Raw genomic sequence first — 16,340 nt, forward strand, 5'->3', positions numbered from 1 at the left:
AAGTCATAAATAACACACTATAACAGGGGTCTCCAATCCTGGTCCTCGAGGGCCATAATCCTGCATGTTTTAGATGTTTCCCTCTTCCAACACACCTGATTCAAATGATCAGGATCGTTATCAGGCTTCTGCAGAGCTTGATGATGAGCTGATCATTTGAATCAGGTGTGTTGGAAGAGGGAAACATCTAAAACATGCAGGACTGTGGCCCTCGAGGACCAGGATTGCCCACCCCTGCACTATAACATGGTCGTATGCAGTCATGAGGACAGTATTTGTCCACAAATATAACTTCTCCCACAAAGATATTTTATATTTTTACAATTTTACCACATGTGAAGACCTCAGAGGAGGAGTTATGGGTGTCGACAAATACACTGACAAAGACCTATTTACTTCTAATGCACACTTATAACAAGACTTATAACTGATTTGTTATTTATTGGAATTACATGATTATAATGTGTTAAAAACGATTTATTAAACTGTGTATAAATACTAAATATAGGGACTGAAAGTGTCTCAGCTTGTGAGAATAGCAATGCGATGCAGAGTCATTACATGAACCGTTGTTGTTTTTGTACCTGGCAGTTTGTATTGTGTGACTTTCAATTGATCAGATACATTTTTTTATGTCATTTTTAGTTGACATAGAAACGTGTCAGTGTCCAGAAATGACTTTCTGCACAGAGGCCGAAATATAACCGACAGCGTACGGAAACAAAGCTTGTTACCATGACGACATCATCCGAATAATTCTAAGACTGTTCCATTGCAGCTCCTCGGGGTGCATTTGCGACGTGAGGGGATGAAACAGGCTTCCTGTCTGTGGCGCTGTTAGTGGTCAGTGAATCCTGGCATGGGGAAGGGCCTGGCGAATAGCTCCACCCGCTGGCGGAGCCCTGCGATACGCGACACTGTGTCCTGGTCCTCCAGCAGGCAGGACTTGAAGCTAGCCAGGTTTCCTATCGATAGACACAGAAAGGAAAAACACATGATCATAATTCTTTCTTAGGCCACCTTCCTGCTTATGAACTTTGCACGATCCCAAGAAAAAAAATGATTCTTAGGTATCATGTTACTTTTAAGAACATTGTCAAGGAATAATCTTGATAATAAAACATCAGGAAGCCCTGAAACAAGCAAGTTTCCACAAACACAAACCCCCTCCCACTCACCGGTCTTCTTCTTCACATCCAGCGCAATCTGAATCCCTTCATCGATTAAGTCCACAACCTTTTCGAAGTCTGCCTCCTTAAATTGTCTTGAGGTCAGAGCCGGAGCTCCTGTAAGAAGGTGACAGTAGATAAAAGAACGAAGAGATTCAAGCAAACAAAAACAAAACAAACAAAAAAAAAGACGTGACAATCGTAGTCTGATAAAGTTGATAAAGAGGTGATAACTTGATAACTGGTGTGTTTTTTAGAGTCACGCTGACAGACAAAGACAGACAAAAAGGAAACGCAGACACATCACAGCGGCAGACACTCGGAGCGAGAAGAGAGGTTTCAGCATCATGCAGGTAGGAAGACTGACTGGCTGACAGATTCAGTCCAAACAAGCTTCATTCCTGCAGCTACATTCGTGCAGCACTTTTCTGCACAAGCTTAGCTCCAGTACCGAGTCTGAGTCCTCCCGGAGTCAGGGCGCTCTTGTCTCCGGGACACGTGTTCTTGTTGGCGGTGATGGACACCAGCTCCAGGACCCTCTCAGCTCGAGCGCCGTCGATCCCGCGAGGTCGGAGGTCAACCAGGACCAGGTGGTTGTCGGTTCCACCTAAGAGGAGAAGAGAGTTTATAGCAGGGGTGTCCAATCCTGGTCCTCGAGGGCCGGCATGTTTTAGATGTTTCTCTCTTCCAACACACCTGATTCAAATGATCAGCTCATCATCAAGCTCTGCAGAAGCCTGATAATGATCCTGATCATTTGAATCAGGCGCGTTGAAAGAGGGAAACATCTAAAACATGCAGGACTGTGGCCCTCGAGGACCAGGATTGGACACCCCTGGTTTATAGCGAACTGGAATTCAGTCAGGGTGGCGAGATATTTCCCTGAACCCTCCACTCAAGCCCTTCATGCAGACAATGAGGAAAGCTGTTGTTGCTTCTTTAAAAATTCCACTTAGCACTGGCTTTTTTCCATTTAACTGTCAAGCGAAGGTTAAGTGAACTTTCCCCAAAGTCATAAAAACAGAATGCAAATGAGGTTGGAGTGAGGGAAAAGCAATTGCATCAGGTCTTTAAGAGGTGGAAAAGCAATATAAGTTCACATGCTGAATCTAATTTCCTAGTAAGAGAGAATACAAAAACCGTATTTATATTTTCATTTATGTGTAATCATACGTGCTTTTAAACAAATAAAAGCAACATACAAAAGCATTTTAGCATAAAAGGGGAAAAAAAATGCTCAGTACCTGACACCAGAGTGTAGCCTTTCTTCAGCAGAGCGTTGGCCATGGCTTTGGCGTTCAGCAGCACTTGAGCGATGTACTGTTTGAACATCGGAGTGGAAGCCTGCAGAGACAGAAATTATGCCGCGTGAAAGAGAAAGACTATATCAGGATCCTCCAGATGACTGTAGGAATGGAATGTTTTAAACATGAGCCACTGAAATTAAGGCGGTGGTGTTCAAAATGTTCTGCAGAGTGTTTTTCTGGAGGAGTTGCACTCTCATTCGAGTTTAGCCAGTTGTACTATTGGTATTGATAATAAATAAAAATGAATATCTGGACCTGTCTGAGCGCGACCGCCACCCCAGCGATGGCGTGGTTGTGAGGTCCTCCCTGAAGAGACGGGAACACGGCAAAGTTCACCTTGTCCTGGAGGTCATAGAGCACCTCGCGGCCTTTCTTATCTACAGAACGCACACCTTTCCGGTAGAAGATCAGGCCAGCCCTGGTGGAAAGGAAACAGTGAGCGAAACACTGTCAGTCTGAAATGTCCCTTTAAAAAAAATCCTGGTTTAATACCTGATAATCTAAAACTACAGGATTTATTGATGCATCAGGCTGCATCCACACAAATTAATTTAATTTTATGTCTAGTTTTAGGAGCCTAAAAGGACGACTTTAGGAAACAATGATGACCCCGTTTGAGTTTGAAAACTCTAAAGTCACATTTTAGTCTAGATGGGCACAAACTAAGACCTTTGGACACAATGCAAACGTTTATGTTTGCTTCGTCACGCTGCTCACATGACATGACAAGTCATTTTTGCTCATTGAATGTTTTCTACATGACAGATCTGTTTTTTTCACCTACTCACCGTGCTCCTCGCAGAGACTTATGGGTGGTGGAGGTGACCAGGTCAGCATACTGGAAAGGAGAAGGAACTGCTCCTGCTGCCACCAGGCCACTGATATGAGCCATGTCTGCCAGCAGGTAGGCATTTAGCTCCACACACAGCTGAAACACACAGTCAGACACATTATTCCCATGTTTTAGAAATACTTTTTAACTTTCCTTTTTTTTTTTAAATTGCATTTTGCCATTCTCGGTTTTAAAGACTTTGTAAACTGCATTTTGGTGAAGTTAACTTCAGCACAACTTCTGCATTAGCATACAACGCTGTGGTCATAGTTCCTGAAAAGAGGCACCTTCTTCATGCGCGAGTAGTCGATGAGGCGAGCGTAGGCGCTGGTTCCTGCGATGATGAGTCTGGGTCTGAAAAGACGCGCCGTCCTCTCCAGCTGGTCGTAATCTATCAGACCTGTGTTAGGCTGAGATAGAGAGAAGTGTTCACAGTCTCGTAGCTGTTGTGGAATTCTTGAAGAGACTGAAGGAAGGTGAGGAAACCGACACAGAGAGGCACACTGGAGCCTCAGATGACTTAGGATGAAACAAGGTTTACTGATATACCAGGAGAGCAGACACTGTCGGAGCAGCAGTTCATGCATGCAATGCCAGCATCAGCTCTGAGGATTCTCTCATACCTCAGGTCGTATACCGTCCTTCGGTGGGAGACCATATTTAGATTTATGGATGAAAGGGAAAACAAGAAGATAGCTTGGCGCCTTGAGAGGCCCAAGGAGTTCCTGCCTGTCCTCCTACAACACATCTACATGGGGTCAAGACTTATTTATTTTTTCCTTTATTTAACCAGGTGGATTAATTGAGAGCAAATTCTCATTTACAGTAACGACCTGGCCAAGAGGCAGCACAGAACAGAAAACACAATAAGAGGAATATATCCATAAAAAAACAAAACAATAAACAAACAAAACAATAAAAGGCTTGAAGATAAAATACACTAAAAGCAGGTACAGGACTCAGTAAGTTGTGCCTTCAGCATATTTTTAAAAGATGATAAAAGTATAAAAAAGGTGAGTTTGAGTATTTTTTGTAACTGGTTCCAGTCGAGAGCTGCAGAAAACTGAAATGAATAGCGGCAGACTTTGGGGATGAGGAGGTGGATGAGGTTGCTATGGATCCTATAGAAGAAGATTTGTAGACTGGTGAACATCTGTTTTATAGACCGATGTCATACAATCTCCATTTGGGCAGGTCAGGAGAAGTTTAGAGGATAAAAGGTCTATCTTCAGAGGCTTAGCTACACAGAGAGAGCTGTTTCCTTCACAGTAACTCATTTCATATTTTAGCGAGAGAGCACAAGTTTTTTTTTTGTTTTTCAGGTACTCACGTCTAGCTTGTAAGGCATCGATTCAAAGTAAATGGAGGTGGCGGAGATTCTCTTGGTGTCTGTCATGTAGCCGTGGGTCAGGCTGAAATGTGGGGAAATGGAAAAAAAAATAGATTTAAAACTCGGATTATCCCAGAAGTTAAGCAGGTTCGGGGTTATGAAACTTAATCTATGACTGAGTTTGGAAAAATCTGGATCCCTATATGACTTTTATATGACTATAAAATCAAATGTGGTAAGGACTGGTGTCATTTATTAGCAGGAGCATGTACATGAATTCATCTGATCATGTTCAGACTAACTTTTCTCATATTAATTATTATGTTGACCTTTTAAGAAGACAAATACAGTGTGCTATTGTCTGTATTGCTTTGCTTGTGCTATATACATTAAACATTTATCGTACATTTAAATAAAACCCCAACCCTTATCTTGTACTGTGCTCCTACCAACATGTACATTTTATGCAGATTATTTGACATGCAGAACTTGCAGGTCTGCATTGATTTAAAAACTTTATTGTTTACATTTCGCATTGTTTTGTGTTCAGAGAGGATGACATCGTATGACGACTCCAGACAACAAGATGAACAATCTGTCATGTAATGAACGCCTCTTGACGTTTGGTCCAAAAACAGCATCAATATTCATGTGTCAAAATCTCACAACCACACAGACAAAATTAAGCAATTTCATGGTGGATTTAACAAAATTGCAGCAACTAAAAATGCAATATCTGGCATGACAGACGTGTAATTTAAGAAAAGTGCTATTTTATCAGTGATCAGTGTTGTTTTCTTGTTTCGTTTCTCCATAAAGTAACATGTTTGCTGTCTGCAAAAACAGAAACCATTTAAACTGAAATGTCACATTTTTGTACAAAAAAACAGTAAAATCAAGAACACAAACAGCAGCTTTATGATGTTTTCCCCTCACCCAGCTTTCATAATGTGTTTATTTCTGTTGTTTTTAGTAACTTAAGGTCATTTTTACCAGAGTTTTTTTTTTGTTAATTAAATTAGAGTGTTAATCTTATTATTATTGTTATTATTGTTTAGGTCTGAAACAGGTGCACAATACAGTTCAGTGTGCGTTACTATGTATAATTGTGTCTGTGACAAATAAAGCCCTTGAAAACCTATTACTGGTACATTCTCATAAGCAGCCTAGTTACTCAGGCAACAAACCAAAGACTGCAGAAGTTCTGTATTTGAGCACCCTCTGCCAACATATTGTAAAATATTCACTCACTGTCCTCCGTCTGGCAGATCCAGGCCCATGATGCGGTCATGAGGCTGCAGTACGGAGGTGTAGGCTGCAAAGTTAGCGGGGGATCCGGAGTACGGCTGGACGTTGACGCCCCACAAGTTTGGGTCCACACCGAAGACGCTGAGCGCTCGCTTCTGACACAGCAGCTCAATCTGATCCACGACCTCTGCACCTCCATAGTACCTGCGAAAGACAACAAATATCGATCGTATCATACTGAATCGTACAGTGCTGTCGAGTATCAGGTCACTTTGTGTTTTGTCATCTCATACTGTCTTGCATTGCATCGTATCATACCGTGTTGAATTGGACTCTATCGTAATGTTTTGTCTTGTATTGTGTCTTGTATTTTTTATCTTTTATTCTCTCTCATCTCTCAATATTTTGTACTGCATTGTTTTATATTGGTATATATCACATCAGCTTTTACTGTACTGTGTGATATTGCAGTACCATGATGGTATCGTATCGTATCGTATCGTATCGTATCGTATCGTATCGTATCGTATCATATCGTATCGTATCGTATCATATCATATCATATATCGTATCGTATCGTATCATAATAAACTGTTTCATGTCATAGTCTTGCACAACATTATGTCTTATTGTTGAGTGTTGCATCCTATCAGGTCATATCATTCCATATTGTGTCGTATTGGGTTGTATAATATCCTATAATAGCGTTTCATGCACACATCATACATTATACTCTGGGAGTAACATTCTTTGGTCTCAGGTCTACTTCACTCATATTTTTTTTTATTATAAAACTGCATCTTTTAAATAATTACAACAACATAGTTTGGAAAAAAAGTGTATCTTCTGTGTAGTTACCTTTGTCCTGGGTATCCCTCAGAGTACTTGTTGTTCAGACAAGAGCCCTGCGCTTCGAGTGCTGCACGGCTGCAAAAGTTCTGACAGGGCAAACAAGCACAGTGTCAACATCTACACACACTGTACATTTTTTTTTTATATCATGCTTATATATTCAGAACACTGTCACCATCTAAATATAACCTTTGTTTGCCTGGAGGAGGGTGACTGAACACCTCTGCTCTTTTTCAGTGTGCACATGGTCTAAACTTAACTCACCCAGTAATGCCTTTAATTCGACTACAAGTATTTCTCCTGCGAATACCAATTATAACAATATATGACAAATTCTTAAATTGGAGAAGAATAATCAGCGCTATTTATATTTGCTAAATTTGTCAAACACCTATGGTTCAACACAGCCTTTTTTGTAAGCTACAAGCATAAATTAAATAGGCGTAACTAAAAATATAACCGTATTAGAGGTTTTAAAGTCAAATTAAGGGACAAATATAGAAAAATGTAACTCGTGCTGAATCCCTGTGGAGCTCAGCACTGTGTCAAATGTCAGAGGAGAGACATAGCTGCAGAAAAGGAAATGAATGTAAATGAATTTTTCTCCCTGTCTCCGTGCTTTTTTCTCTCCCACTCTCACTTCAGCTCATCTTTTCTCTCTCTCTCTCTCTCTCTCTCTCTCTCCTTCGCTTTCTGTCCTCCTCAGCCGCCCCCTCTGCCTTGTTATTATACTAAACCTGTCACTGCTCAGGGATCCCTCAATCATTCCTGTGGGATTTAAAACCAGTCCCCCATGTGACACAAATCTCTTTCTATGACATTTTAAAAAGACGATCTTGGCAAACACAAACTCACACATATACACGATCGCCCCTCCTCCCCTGTCTCCACTTAAAATGTGTAAATCAATGGAAGAAATCAGCGAGGGAACCTAATAGGATCATTTGACTGCGCTCCTGAAGAAGTAAAAAAACAAAAAAAACGGCGGCTCTCCACTGGGAGTCGGCCTGCAGCGCCGAATGACTGACAAGAAGATGAAACTCTTTCAGATGTCATTGTGACTGATAGTGCTGTGGATTCATAATTGCTAGAGAATAAAAGAATGAAAGCACCCTTCTTTTCCCACAGCTTCCACTTAGATGAAATCAGTGACTTGGATGAGGGGGGAGAGAGAAAAACGCAAAGGAAATCTCACTGAAGAAAACAGTTCAATTCTAGAAACTAATGCTCTGGTGACTTGTGGTTTTACTGCTGAAGGAGGTCCTTCTGCAGTTAAAGTTGTTTTTTTTTCTTGCTTCCTGTTTTTTTATACTGCAAACTTCAACACCTCTGTGCACGGGAAAGCACAAAGGATAATAATTAACATCATCTCATCCCTTACATCCACTGAACAGCTACTGTTCCACTGATAGGACAAAGTACGAATTAGTGCATTTTGCAGACATGACAAATTTCTATGCGGCTGACAATGATGTGAGATATAAATGTTAAACCTATGTAGGCTTCTGTCTGTATTTGGCCTGCACAATATAATCTAGGCATAATATGGAACAAGCAAGCAGGAGGAAAAGAGGAAATCAACAGGAGCAACAGAACCAGAGAATACACAACGTTTCTGTCTCAAAACACATCTGTTTTTCCAGCACTAATTTCACACACAGTCTCTGTGTGACGCAACACACCAAGCAAATATTTGTCCATTATGACTCTCGTCCCCACACCGGTGGTCATGGGTCACCACAGTTCACATAAAACCTGCATCTAAATGCTGTTTTTGCACTAAAGATGATAAACGGATGAGACTGTAATACATACAGGGTAACTTTTTGTGTTTTTTTCTTTTTTTAATCCATCTTATGGTGCTTTGATCATGTTTCTGTCTTTATTTTTGTTATTTTTCTTTTACCTCTGATGCGATGAGCTCCAGCCCCCGGCACTGCCTGTCCTTCTCCTGCTGCAGTAGACTCCACATCTCTGGGTCGTCCTGGGCCAGACTCTCCTGTCCGGTCCAGCCGCCGACGCTCCTGAGGCCTATCCTGCATGACTCCGCTGTGATCTGCCCCTCTCTGCCCAAACACCCTGAAACCCTGAGGGCGAGGGGCTGCAATGTGGGGCAGTGGATTAACGTACAAGAATCATTTCATTCAATAATCAAATGCCCACTTCTCAAATAATGACTGTAAAGCTGTTTGCTAATGCTGTAGATAATATGTCAGCACTGTGTGGGAAGACCCTGGAGACACCGTGTTGTATTTCTTGCAACTTGCCGTTCTTAACAACTCAGTAGTAGTTAATAAAAACCTCTTGAGGAGACAAATACCGAGTCACAGGGTGTGATGCAACTCTCCATTGTGCTTTAAATTGTCTGTGCAGAGCAAAAAAAGTTTCCGAGGGGCTCTTTTTTTTTTTTTGGTTGTTGTTGTTGTCCAAGATTGCTCCTTTGGTGTCTTTTGAAACCCTCATGAAGAGTGAGCCTGTGCAAAAACACTTTCATCACTCAAAATTACAATACTTTGCACCAGGGGTTTGGAAACAAGGGAGTTAGAATAATGTGTCTTTTGATGTTCTAAACAATCCATTAAATGAAAGGCAGTGAAAAACCAAACGTGTTATTCAGCGGAGCAGTTACGGAAAACCTTGGACATGAAAAGTGTACGTGTGCTCGTCAGACATGCAGTAACTTAGTTATCAGGGTGTTGTTTGTTGAAGCCAGCTTGTAGCAGCATGATAGTTATGCAACTATGTGTTACTTTGGCCTAATAGAGAGATTACCATTCAAGCATAAATATATGTTGAAGTAAGCCTCCTTTCATCTTTTGTATTCATTATGTTCTGTAAGCCTTCAGTATAATAAGTCTTGCATAAAGCACAGTGGTGCTCTTTTCTGTTTTGGACTGACAAACTGAGAGCACAACGGAAAACTGTACATCTTCAAGCCAGACATTTCTATCAGGATTGTGGTGACCTGAGGTGACAGGCTGCCCTAGTTAGCAGTAATGAGTGATCTACTGCTTTTACATGCAGGAAAAGAATATCTCCTATTGCAGATACAAGTATGACTGTTGTTTAAAAAGTCGAATTAATTCGTAGACAAATGCACTTACCCGCAATGTTTGGCGTAATGACAGAGAAAGCATGTCTGTGTCAGTTGAGGGCTTGGCAAAACAGAAGACTTCCAAGGTACAAAGGGTGAAAGTAAAATCAGTCCTGGACACGTGCCAGGGACATGCGTACTTTGCGTCACTGATAAAAGTGACTGCTGCAGTAAATCATCTGTTTCGCTTCGGTCTGTTTCAGTTCTTTGAAGATGAAGTATCTAATAAGTCAAGGCTATTCATACAATAAACAGGCAAGGAATTGATTTCTAAGCAAAAAAAAATCACTTGAAGTCGGTCTGTTTCAAAGACTGCAGATGATTCTACCCCTAAACATATGTATATATACAATATTATTAGGTTTATTAAAGAGTAAAGAAATGACTGAGTTAAGAAATTATTAGCATATATCACATTCTGGATGATTATTAATGCAAACTGAGAGAACAAAAACTGACGGTACAAAAGAAGTCCCCGGTATTGTTTTTTTTAAGGACAATGTGTAATGTTTTGGTGGATGAATGTAGCTGCAGACAAACACAAAGCTCCCAATTGAAGAGTCATTATTATCAGGTTCTGCTATTAACACAAGCTTTGGCTCAAACCACGCTCACCGACAAGTTGAAAATGTGTTGAAACTGTGTAAAAACAGTCAATTTTGAATCTGTTTTAAAGACTGAACATATGATTTTGAAGGATGTATGATAAGTCAGTGGTGATATCTCGGCTTCTCCGTCATCCAAAGTGCTGCTGGTTCTGCTCTGTCTGAAAGTTGTGGTCTGGACAAACTTTCTGCACCAGCCTGTAATCCGTCCCGGTGAAAGCAATGAAGATGCATATAACCTTAAAGGGTTTGGCACAGATCCAGGCTGCCTGGGATTGGGTGTTTTCTGAGTAGCAAGTCTGTCCAGGATCATACATGCATGGTTTGGTTTTCTTGGACCGGTTGGTTCTCTGATACTCAATCCGACAGTTGAGTTCGGTCACCGTCATCATGTCCAGCTGATGCTTCTGCTGCTCGGGAGGAGTCGGGCTTGTGGATTGAGGGGGAAGCTGGGACGTCACATCTGGAAGAAGGACTGAGTTTTTGGTGTGAGCTGCAGGATCCAGAACCTCCCATCCTACAGTTTTGGAGGGCGGGACGATGCTGACCGATATGTTTCCCAGTCGGGACGAGTTGTGGCGGAAGTAGACGCTGAAAGTTCCGTTAATGTGGTCCACAATTTTCCCGGTCACCAGGAGGCTGAACTTCAGTGTTTTCACGTTGAAGTAGAAATCCCCCCAACCCAGGATCTTCTTGGCCTTTGGGGATGTTTTAGCAGGCGGTTTGGATTTGGGAGGAGGCCGATAGAGATACTGATCCAGGGCTTGAGAGACATTCTGAGGCCAACCATACGGGCCCAGTGACCCGTAAGCAGGTGTTTTGTGTTTGGTGGAGATGACTTGCAAGTCTTTGGAGATATGTTTGACCTTCATTGCTGCTCCCCCAACATCATCCCCTCCTCCTTCCTCCTCCCTCCATTGGTGGCTCTGAAAGTCTAACGGTTTGGATGTTTCTTGGACCTGCAGAGAGCAAAATATATACTGAGGAAAATTTGAAGCACTCTGCTGACAATCACAGGAAAGACTCTAATTCTTCCCTTACATGTGGTGACCTATGATGCACATGAATTTACACTTTGGGTCTCGAGAAATTGTCTGCTTTCTGATGCTAAATTAAAACAATGGAGGTCAATGAAATTTTGTTCATGTTGCTGTAATGAAAAATTAGACCAAAAAAAATTCCACAAGAAATTTTATTTCCAGAAACAGTGTCACCATTACTCCTGACTCAATAGTTTTCAGTGGAGCTGCTTTTGACCAAAGAAATACTATCTATTTAAAAAAATAAAAACTTTTCAGTGTGTTCTGTGGATATGAATGTGCAGTGTTTTTGGAAAGATGTGTGTGAATTCAGTTAAACTCTTTTGTATTGTGGTGCTTATTAATATCCATCCATCCGTTATCTATACGCCGCTTAATCCTCAAGTCACGGGGGGCTGGAGGCTATCCCAGCTGAAAGCAAGGGACACCCTGGACAGGTCACCAGTCGATCACAGGGCTACACAGAGAGACAACCAAGCACACTCACACTCACACCTACAGACAATTTAAAATCACCAATTAACCTCAGCACATTTTTGGACTGTGGGAGGAAGCCGGAGAACCCAGAGAGAACCCACCCATGCTTATTAATTCAATGAAAATCTTAAAACCCAACCTCTTTGCTTGACCAGGTTCTGCTACAAGTGAATGACATATACATAGTTTGTTTGCTATGTGAGATATTCCTTAAAAGCACACACATATAAACAGAACAACGCTGCTAAGAAATGACTTTTCAGTGCTTATGACTTTGGATGCCCACTCACTACATCTTGTCTCATTGTGATACAAAAACAGTGTAACAAAGGTTGGTTATATAAGAAAAGAAAAACTCATCTGCAGTTTAAAGGCTTTCCAAAGATTTGCATTGTGTCTGAAGCTGCATTTGGGCACCTCCCAAAGCTACATGTTTTTAAGACAAAACTCCATCATTGTTTGTTTAGAAAGCCACCGTCATGTCACCCATTGGTTTGTGGACAACTGCTGAAGCTGCAAGTTTGGAATTTGGCCATCACCATACCTATAGAGTAGCAGCTTGTCAATCACAAGCCAGTGCATATCCTACTTTATCATCTATTTCACTCTAAAGGAATTATAAATCACAAAATGATCATCATGCTTTGTTAAAGGACACTTGAAACTAACAACTGAGACCGTGAAATCATTAGGAGAATGTTTGTTTAAGTAACAAATCAAGTAAGAAGTAGAGCCATTTTCTTATCAGACTTTTTATTTTTTTTGCAACCAGAGGAGTCGCCCCCTGCTGGTTGTCAGAAAGAATGCCTGTTTAAGTAACTGTTTAGAGTTTACATCCATCTTTTATGTACAGTTGATAGATAAACTTTGGCGTACATTTTTACACAGAATGAGGATTTTGTCCCTATTTACTTCCATTTGAAGCAAGGGATCGCTTCACGACAAGTATGAGCTAAGGAAATGATCACAGCAGTCAAAACCTGCCTCAACGTACATACGGACACCTTGCTGTTGTTTTACATAATTCTGTCTTAAAACAACAGACTTAATCTTCTGAAGCGCTTTGAGAGAACAAACAACTCCTCAGTCGACACTCGTCAACTGTAAATACAGTAAATACAGTATCAGAGGATGCTGTTTGTGTAGGATGTACTGTGGAAAATGACAAGAAGGATGAGAAATGGAAAAGGCCTTCACCACCAGGATGACCATAAATGACAGACAGCTGTGTTACAAGGTAGCAGGTAATCGATTAAAATAATTATTCTTCGGCGTGTCAGGTGCTTGCAATGAGGATGAGTTGAAATTGACTGCGATCAATAGGTTATCTGCTTCAGGCAAGGACTACAGTAACAAGCAGCATGCACACACACAGCCTCATACAGCTATTAACACATTTTAATTTGACTGTCTGTCCTCGCTCCCTTGTTCAACCTCTCAATCCTCCTTTCAGGGCGACCTTGATAATGGACCGAATCCGTGGGCTTACTAATCAATAGGTTTGGAGTGGAGAAGGACATGATAGGTCACTGTTGAATAGTCAATAAAATATTCTGCCTTTACAGTTCATTATGTAATAAAAGGGTTAAAAAGAAAATGCAAACTGCTTCCAGCATATTTCTCATGTTAAGCTCTGTCTGTGCCTTCGCTGTCTCAAAAAGGACAAAAAAAAAAAATCCCTCTTTAACATTTCGCCTCTTCATTATTACTTTACATATCTCAGTTTTGGTTCTTGCATTGACTTGAACTGCTTACATGAAATGAATAAGGGATTAAGCTTTCACCTGGATTACAATTTCATACACAAAGCTCATGAATTCATGCTTTGTTCGCTTAATATATTGCCATATTGCATTCCTTCGTCTCCATACTGTATGAAGGTATTTCTCTCTCTCTGTTACACACATATATATATAACACCTTGGCCTTTTCCTGAAATCAAACAAGACGACAGAGTACAGCTCTCAGATTATGTGCAAAACTTGTGCAGTGCATCAACACAATTTCCTAAGCTGCTTTACCGTCTTAAAATGAATACTGAGTGGGGTAAAAAAAAAACTCTCCTAATACATGTCTAGATAGTGCAGAATATCTTGCAACTAATTGCTTAGATATTAAATATTTTATAGTTGTTTTGTGATTTGGCTTTTAGCGCTCAGAAGATTTGATTTAACATCGAGGAATGTGGTTGACTGTCCTTCTCCGTTTTGAAAAACTGCACTACACAAAAACACTGAAATTAAATACATGCTGACGATTGATGAAGCAGCTTATTATAAGCCAACCGACCACCTGCTGTTGTGTCTATCAAAATACTCAAATCCTAATAAATAAAGTCATTAGTGAGGATGTTGATGTGACTGATATGCCTGAGATTCGTTGCACAGTTGACATGTAGCGCTGTGATCTGTTCAAATGTGCAGACACAGTCATAAAATATTCATGTTAATCACTGAGCCAGGGTAAGAACTAATTGGACACCTAACAAATGCAGGTGAATCTCAGTGCCACACTTTATTTTCTCTCATTAAAATCCATTTTTTTAGTGTCAAAGTGGATACGTGTGGGAGATGGGTCAAGGTTTTTTTTTTTTTATTTTCCATGCCTCTTGAGAGTTGAGACAGGAGTTGTGCAGAAAGTTCTGCGCACTCGTTGTTTGGGACTTGATTTCTATTTTCATTATAATGTGTCGAAGGCAGATGGAGGTTTAGGGTTATTCTCACAGAGATCTCTGAATAAACAGCTCCCAGGATATCATTATTTCTCACCAACAAGTGAGATTCTCATCACCCCTAACCACCATCTCTGCCTTCTCCTGTAACCAAGTGAGCTCCAGCTGTGCCAATTGTTACAAGCCTAAACCTCCAGCTATGTGCTGTTCTCACCTCCCCTAATTGGAGCCCACAGTGTGACAGCCGTGTCACTGGCTCAGTGTCAAGATGCCAGCACAGCGACTGCAACTGAGCAACAGTGTTGGAGTGGATGCAAGCACAACACGTGTGCAAAAGCACCTGCAGAAACAAAAAAAAAATAAAAAAATAAAAAAAATCGGAGAAACCTGAGGGTAGTATTTGCCTTTGTTGAGGACAATGAGATCAATCTTGCCATCGGCTAAAAAGATCCTTACTTAATGTGTCTGTTTTTTGTGATTTAACAAAAAAAAAAAGTGTTTCTTAAGCCCTAGGGGTAGTGAAACTTTTTTCAAACTGACAAAGATTGCACAGTCATTTAGTTCAAGTAGTAAAGCACAAAATGAGGCTGCTTTGAGGTTTGCACTTGACAACTTCAGTGTTAAAGTTAGAGATGCTGCAGTCGGCTGCTCATGCAGCAAAGTTAAGAAAGTTAAATTAAAGACACGAGAGCAGATTAAATTACAATTACGCCTGAAAGAGAATTGCAGACCACAGGAGTGGAACAAATTAAAATTGTCAGGGTGGTGTATATCCTTTTTGTCTGCACTTCACCATCTAATAGAATAATCAACTTTGATCAAGTACAAAGACAATCTGACATAATGAAATAAAAAGTCTTCAATTCTAAATTCTTGAGTAGAAGACCAAACCAGAACAAGACTACGCTGAATTCCTGTTATTTCTGGGGGGGGAAAAAGCATGTCTCAGACTTTTACAGAGCATTTTAGAGAGAAAAGTTGAATCTCAAATCAGCAGAAATCACTGTAATTCTGAAGCAAGTCAGTCAAATTCCTATTAGCATTCTTACCTTTGTCTTCCTACTCTGCAACCAATGTCAAGTTCCCCATTATCATTTAAAACTGCCAAAAATTTCAAATTGGTTTAGTTGTCAAACACAGAACCAACATATACTCCTAATAAGAAAAGAACAGTTGAACCAAAGAAGAAAAAAAAAACAGCTTGGTTGTGCAACAGTACTGCAATATGAAGGACAGTGGCAAAACCAGAGCAGGAAGGAATATAAACACTATTATTACCTACTTGTTTCACTGATCAGCAATACAGACGCAAATCAGCAGGGAGTTAACACTTCCCAGAGCCACTACAACAAGAACAACAACACTTTGTAATAATAATGAGCACAGCCTCAGGAGCAGAGAGGAGGCTGCACAGCTGATCTAAACTCACCGATGAGGGAAGAAGACACAGACAGGTGATGGCAAAGTTCAAACACAGAGCCCTCATTCTGCGGCAGCGCGGCTCCATCCAGAGAGTCGGATTGTCTCACAGACAAATCGGCCCGAGCAATTTACTGAGTTAAAGCCTTCTCTTACTTCCAAAGTAGAGAAGGCATGATTCCGCAGCGAGAGACTCAAAAAATCCCCAAGATCTGGAGTGAAGACTCAGCTCGGCTCTCCCTCCCACCGTCTCTCTTTTTCTGTCTCGCTCTCTCTCACTCATGCTTTTTTTTTTT

At 40.8% G+C, this 16,340-nt stretch overlaps 2 protein-coding genes across 2 annotated transcripts; both read right to left on the bottom strand.

Moving 5' to 3' along the window:
* Positions 1-572: 572 nt before the first annotated feature.
* LOC103362774 (serine hydroxymethyltransferase, mitochondrial-like) lies at positions 573-9,926 on the bottom strand. The gene is made up of 12 exons (XM_008289256.1): positions 9,843-9,926; positions 8,645-8,839; positions 6,745-6,824; positions 5,890-6,090; positions 4,639-4,720; positions 3,596-3,718; positions 3,265-3,404; positions 2,732-2,894; positions 2,414-2,513; positions 1,621-1,776; positions 1,179-1,286; positions 573-965 (listed from the first exon to the last, which is right to left on the bottom strand). Exons 1-12 carry the CDS (start codon positions 9,873-9,875, stop codon positions 838-840), a joined length of 1,509 nt encoding a protein of 502 aa, XP_008287478.1. The 5' UTR covers positions 9,876-9,926; the 3' UTR covers positions 573-837.
* A 621-nt stretch (positions 9,927-10,547) lies between these two features.
* Positions 10,548-16,213, bottom strand: LOC103362773 (neurexophilin-2-like). Its single transcript, XM_008289255.1, has 2 exons — positions 16,055-16,213; positions 10,548-11,396 (listed from the first exon to the last, which is right to left on the bottom strand). Exons 1-2 carry the CDS (start codon positions 16,130-16,132, stop codon positions 10,569-10,571), a joined length of 906 nt encoding a protein of 301 aa, XP_008287477.1. The 5' UTR covers positions 16,133-16,213; the 3' UTR covers positions 10,548-10,568.
* Between the last annotated feature and the right edge of the window lie 127 nt (positions 16,214-16,340).

The sequence above is a fragment of the Stegastes partitus genome, unplaced genomic scaffold, assembly GCF_000690725.1.
Source record: "Stegastes partitus isolate 25-593 unplaced genomic scaffold, Stegastes_partitus-1.0.2 Scaffold601, whole genome shotgun sequence".
NCBI lineage: Eukaryota > Metazoa > Chordata > Actinopteri > Pomacentridae > Stegastes > Stegastes partitus.

Excerpts from the sequence above, each read along its gene's own strand:
- LOC103362774 (XM_008289256.1), bottom strand. The coding sequence starts at position 9,875 with ATGCTTTCTCTGTCATTACGCCAAACATTGCGG. Across the intron at positions 4,721-5,889 it reads GATCTGCCAGACGGAGGACA|CCTGACCCACGGCTACATGA; the intron begins GTGAGTGAATAT and ends CCCACATTTCAG. Across the intron at positions 2,895-3,264 it reads AAGTCTCTGCGAGGAGCACG|GGCTGGCCTGATCTTCTACC; the intron begins GTGAGTAGGTGA and ends CCTTTCCACCAG.
- LOC103362773 (XM_008289255.1), bottom strand. The coding sequence starts at position 16,132 with ATGGAGCCGCGCTGCCGCAGAATGAGGGCTCTGTGTTTGAACTTTGCC. Across the intron at positions 11,397-16,054 it reads TGTGTCTTCTTCCCTCATCG|GTCCAAGAAACATCCAAACC; the intron begins GTGAGTTTAGAT and ends TGCTCTCTGCAG.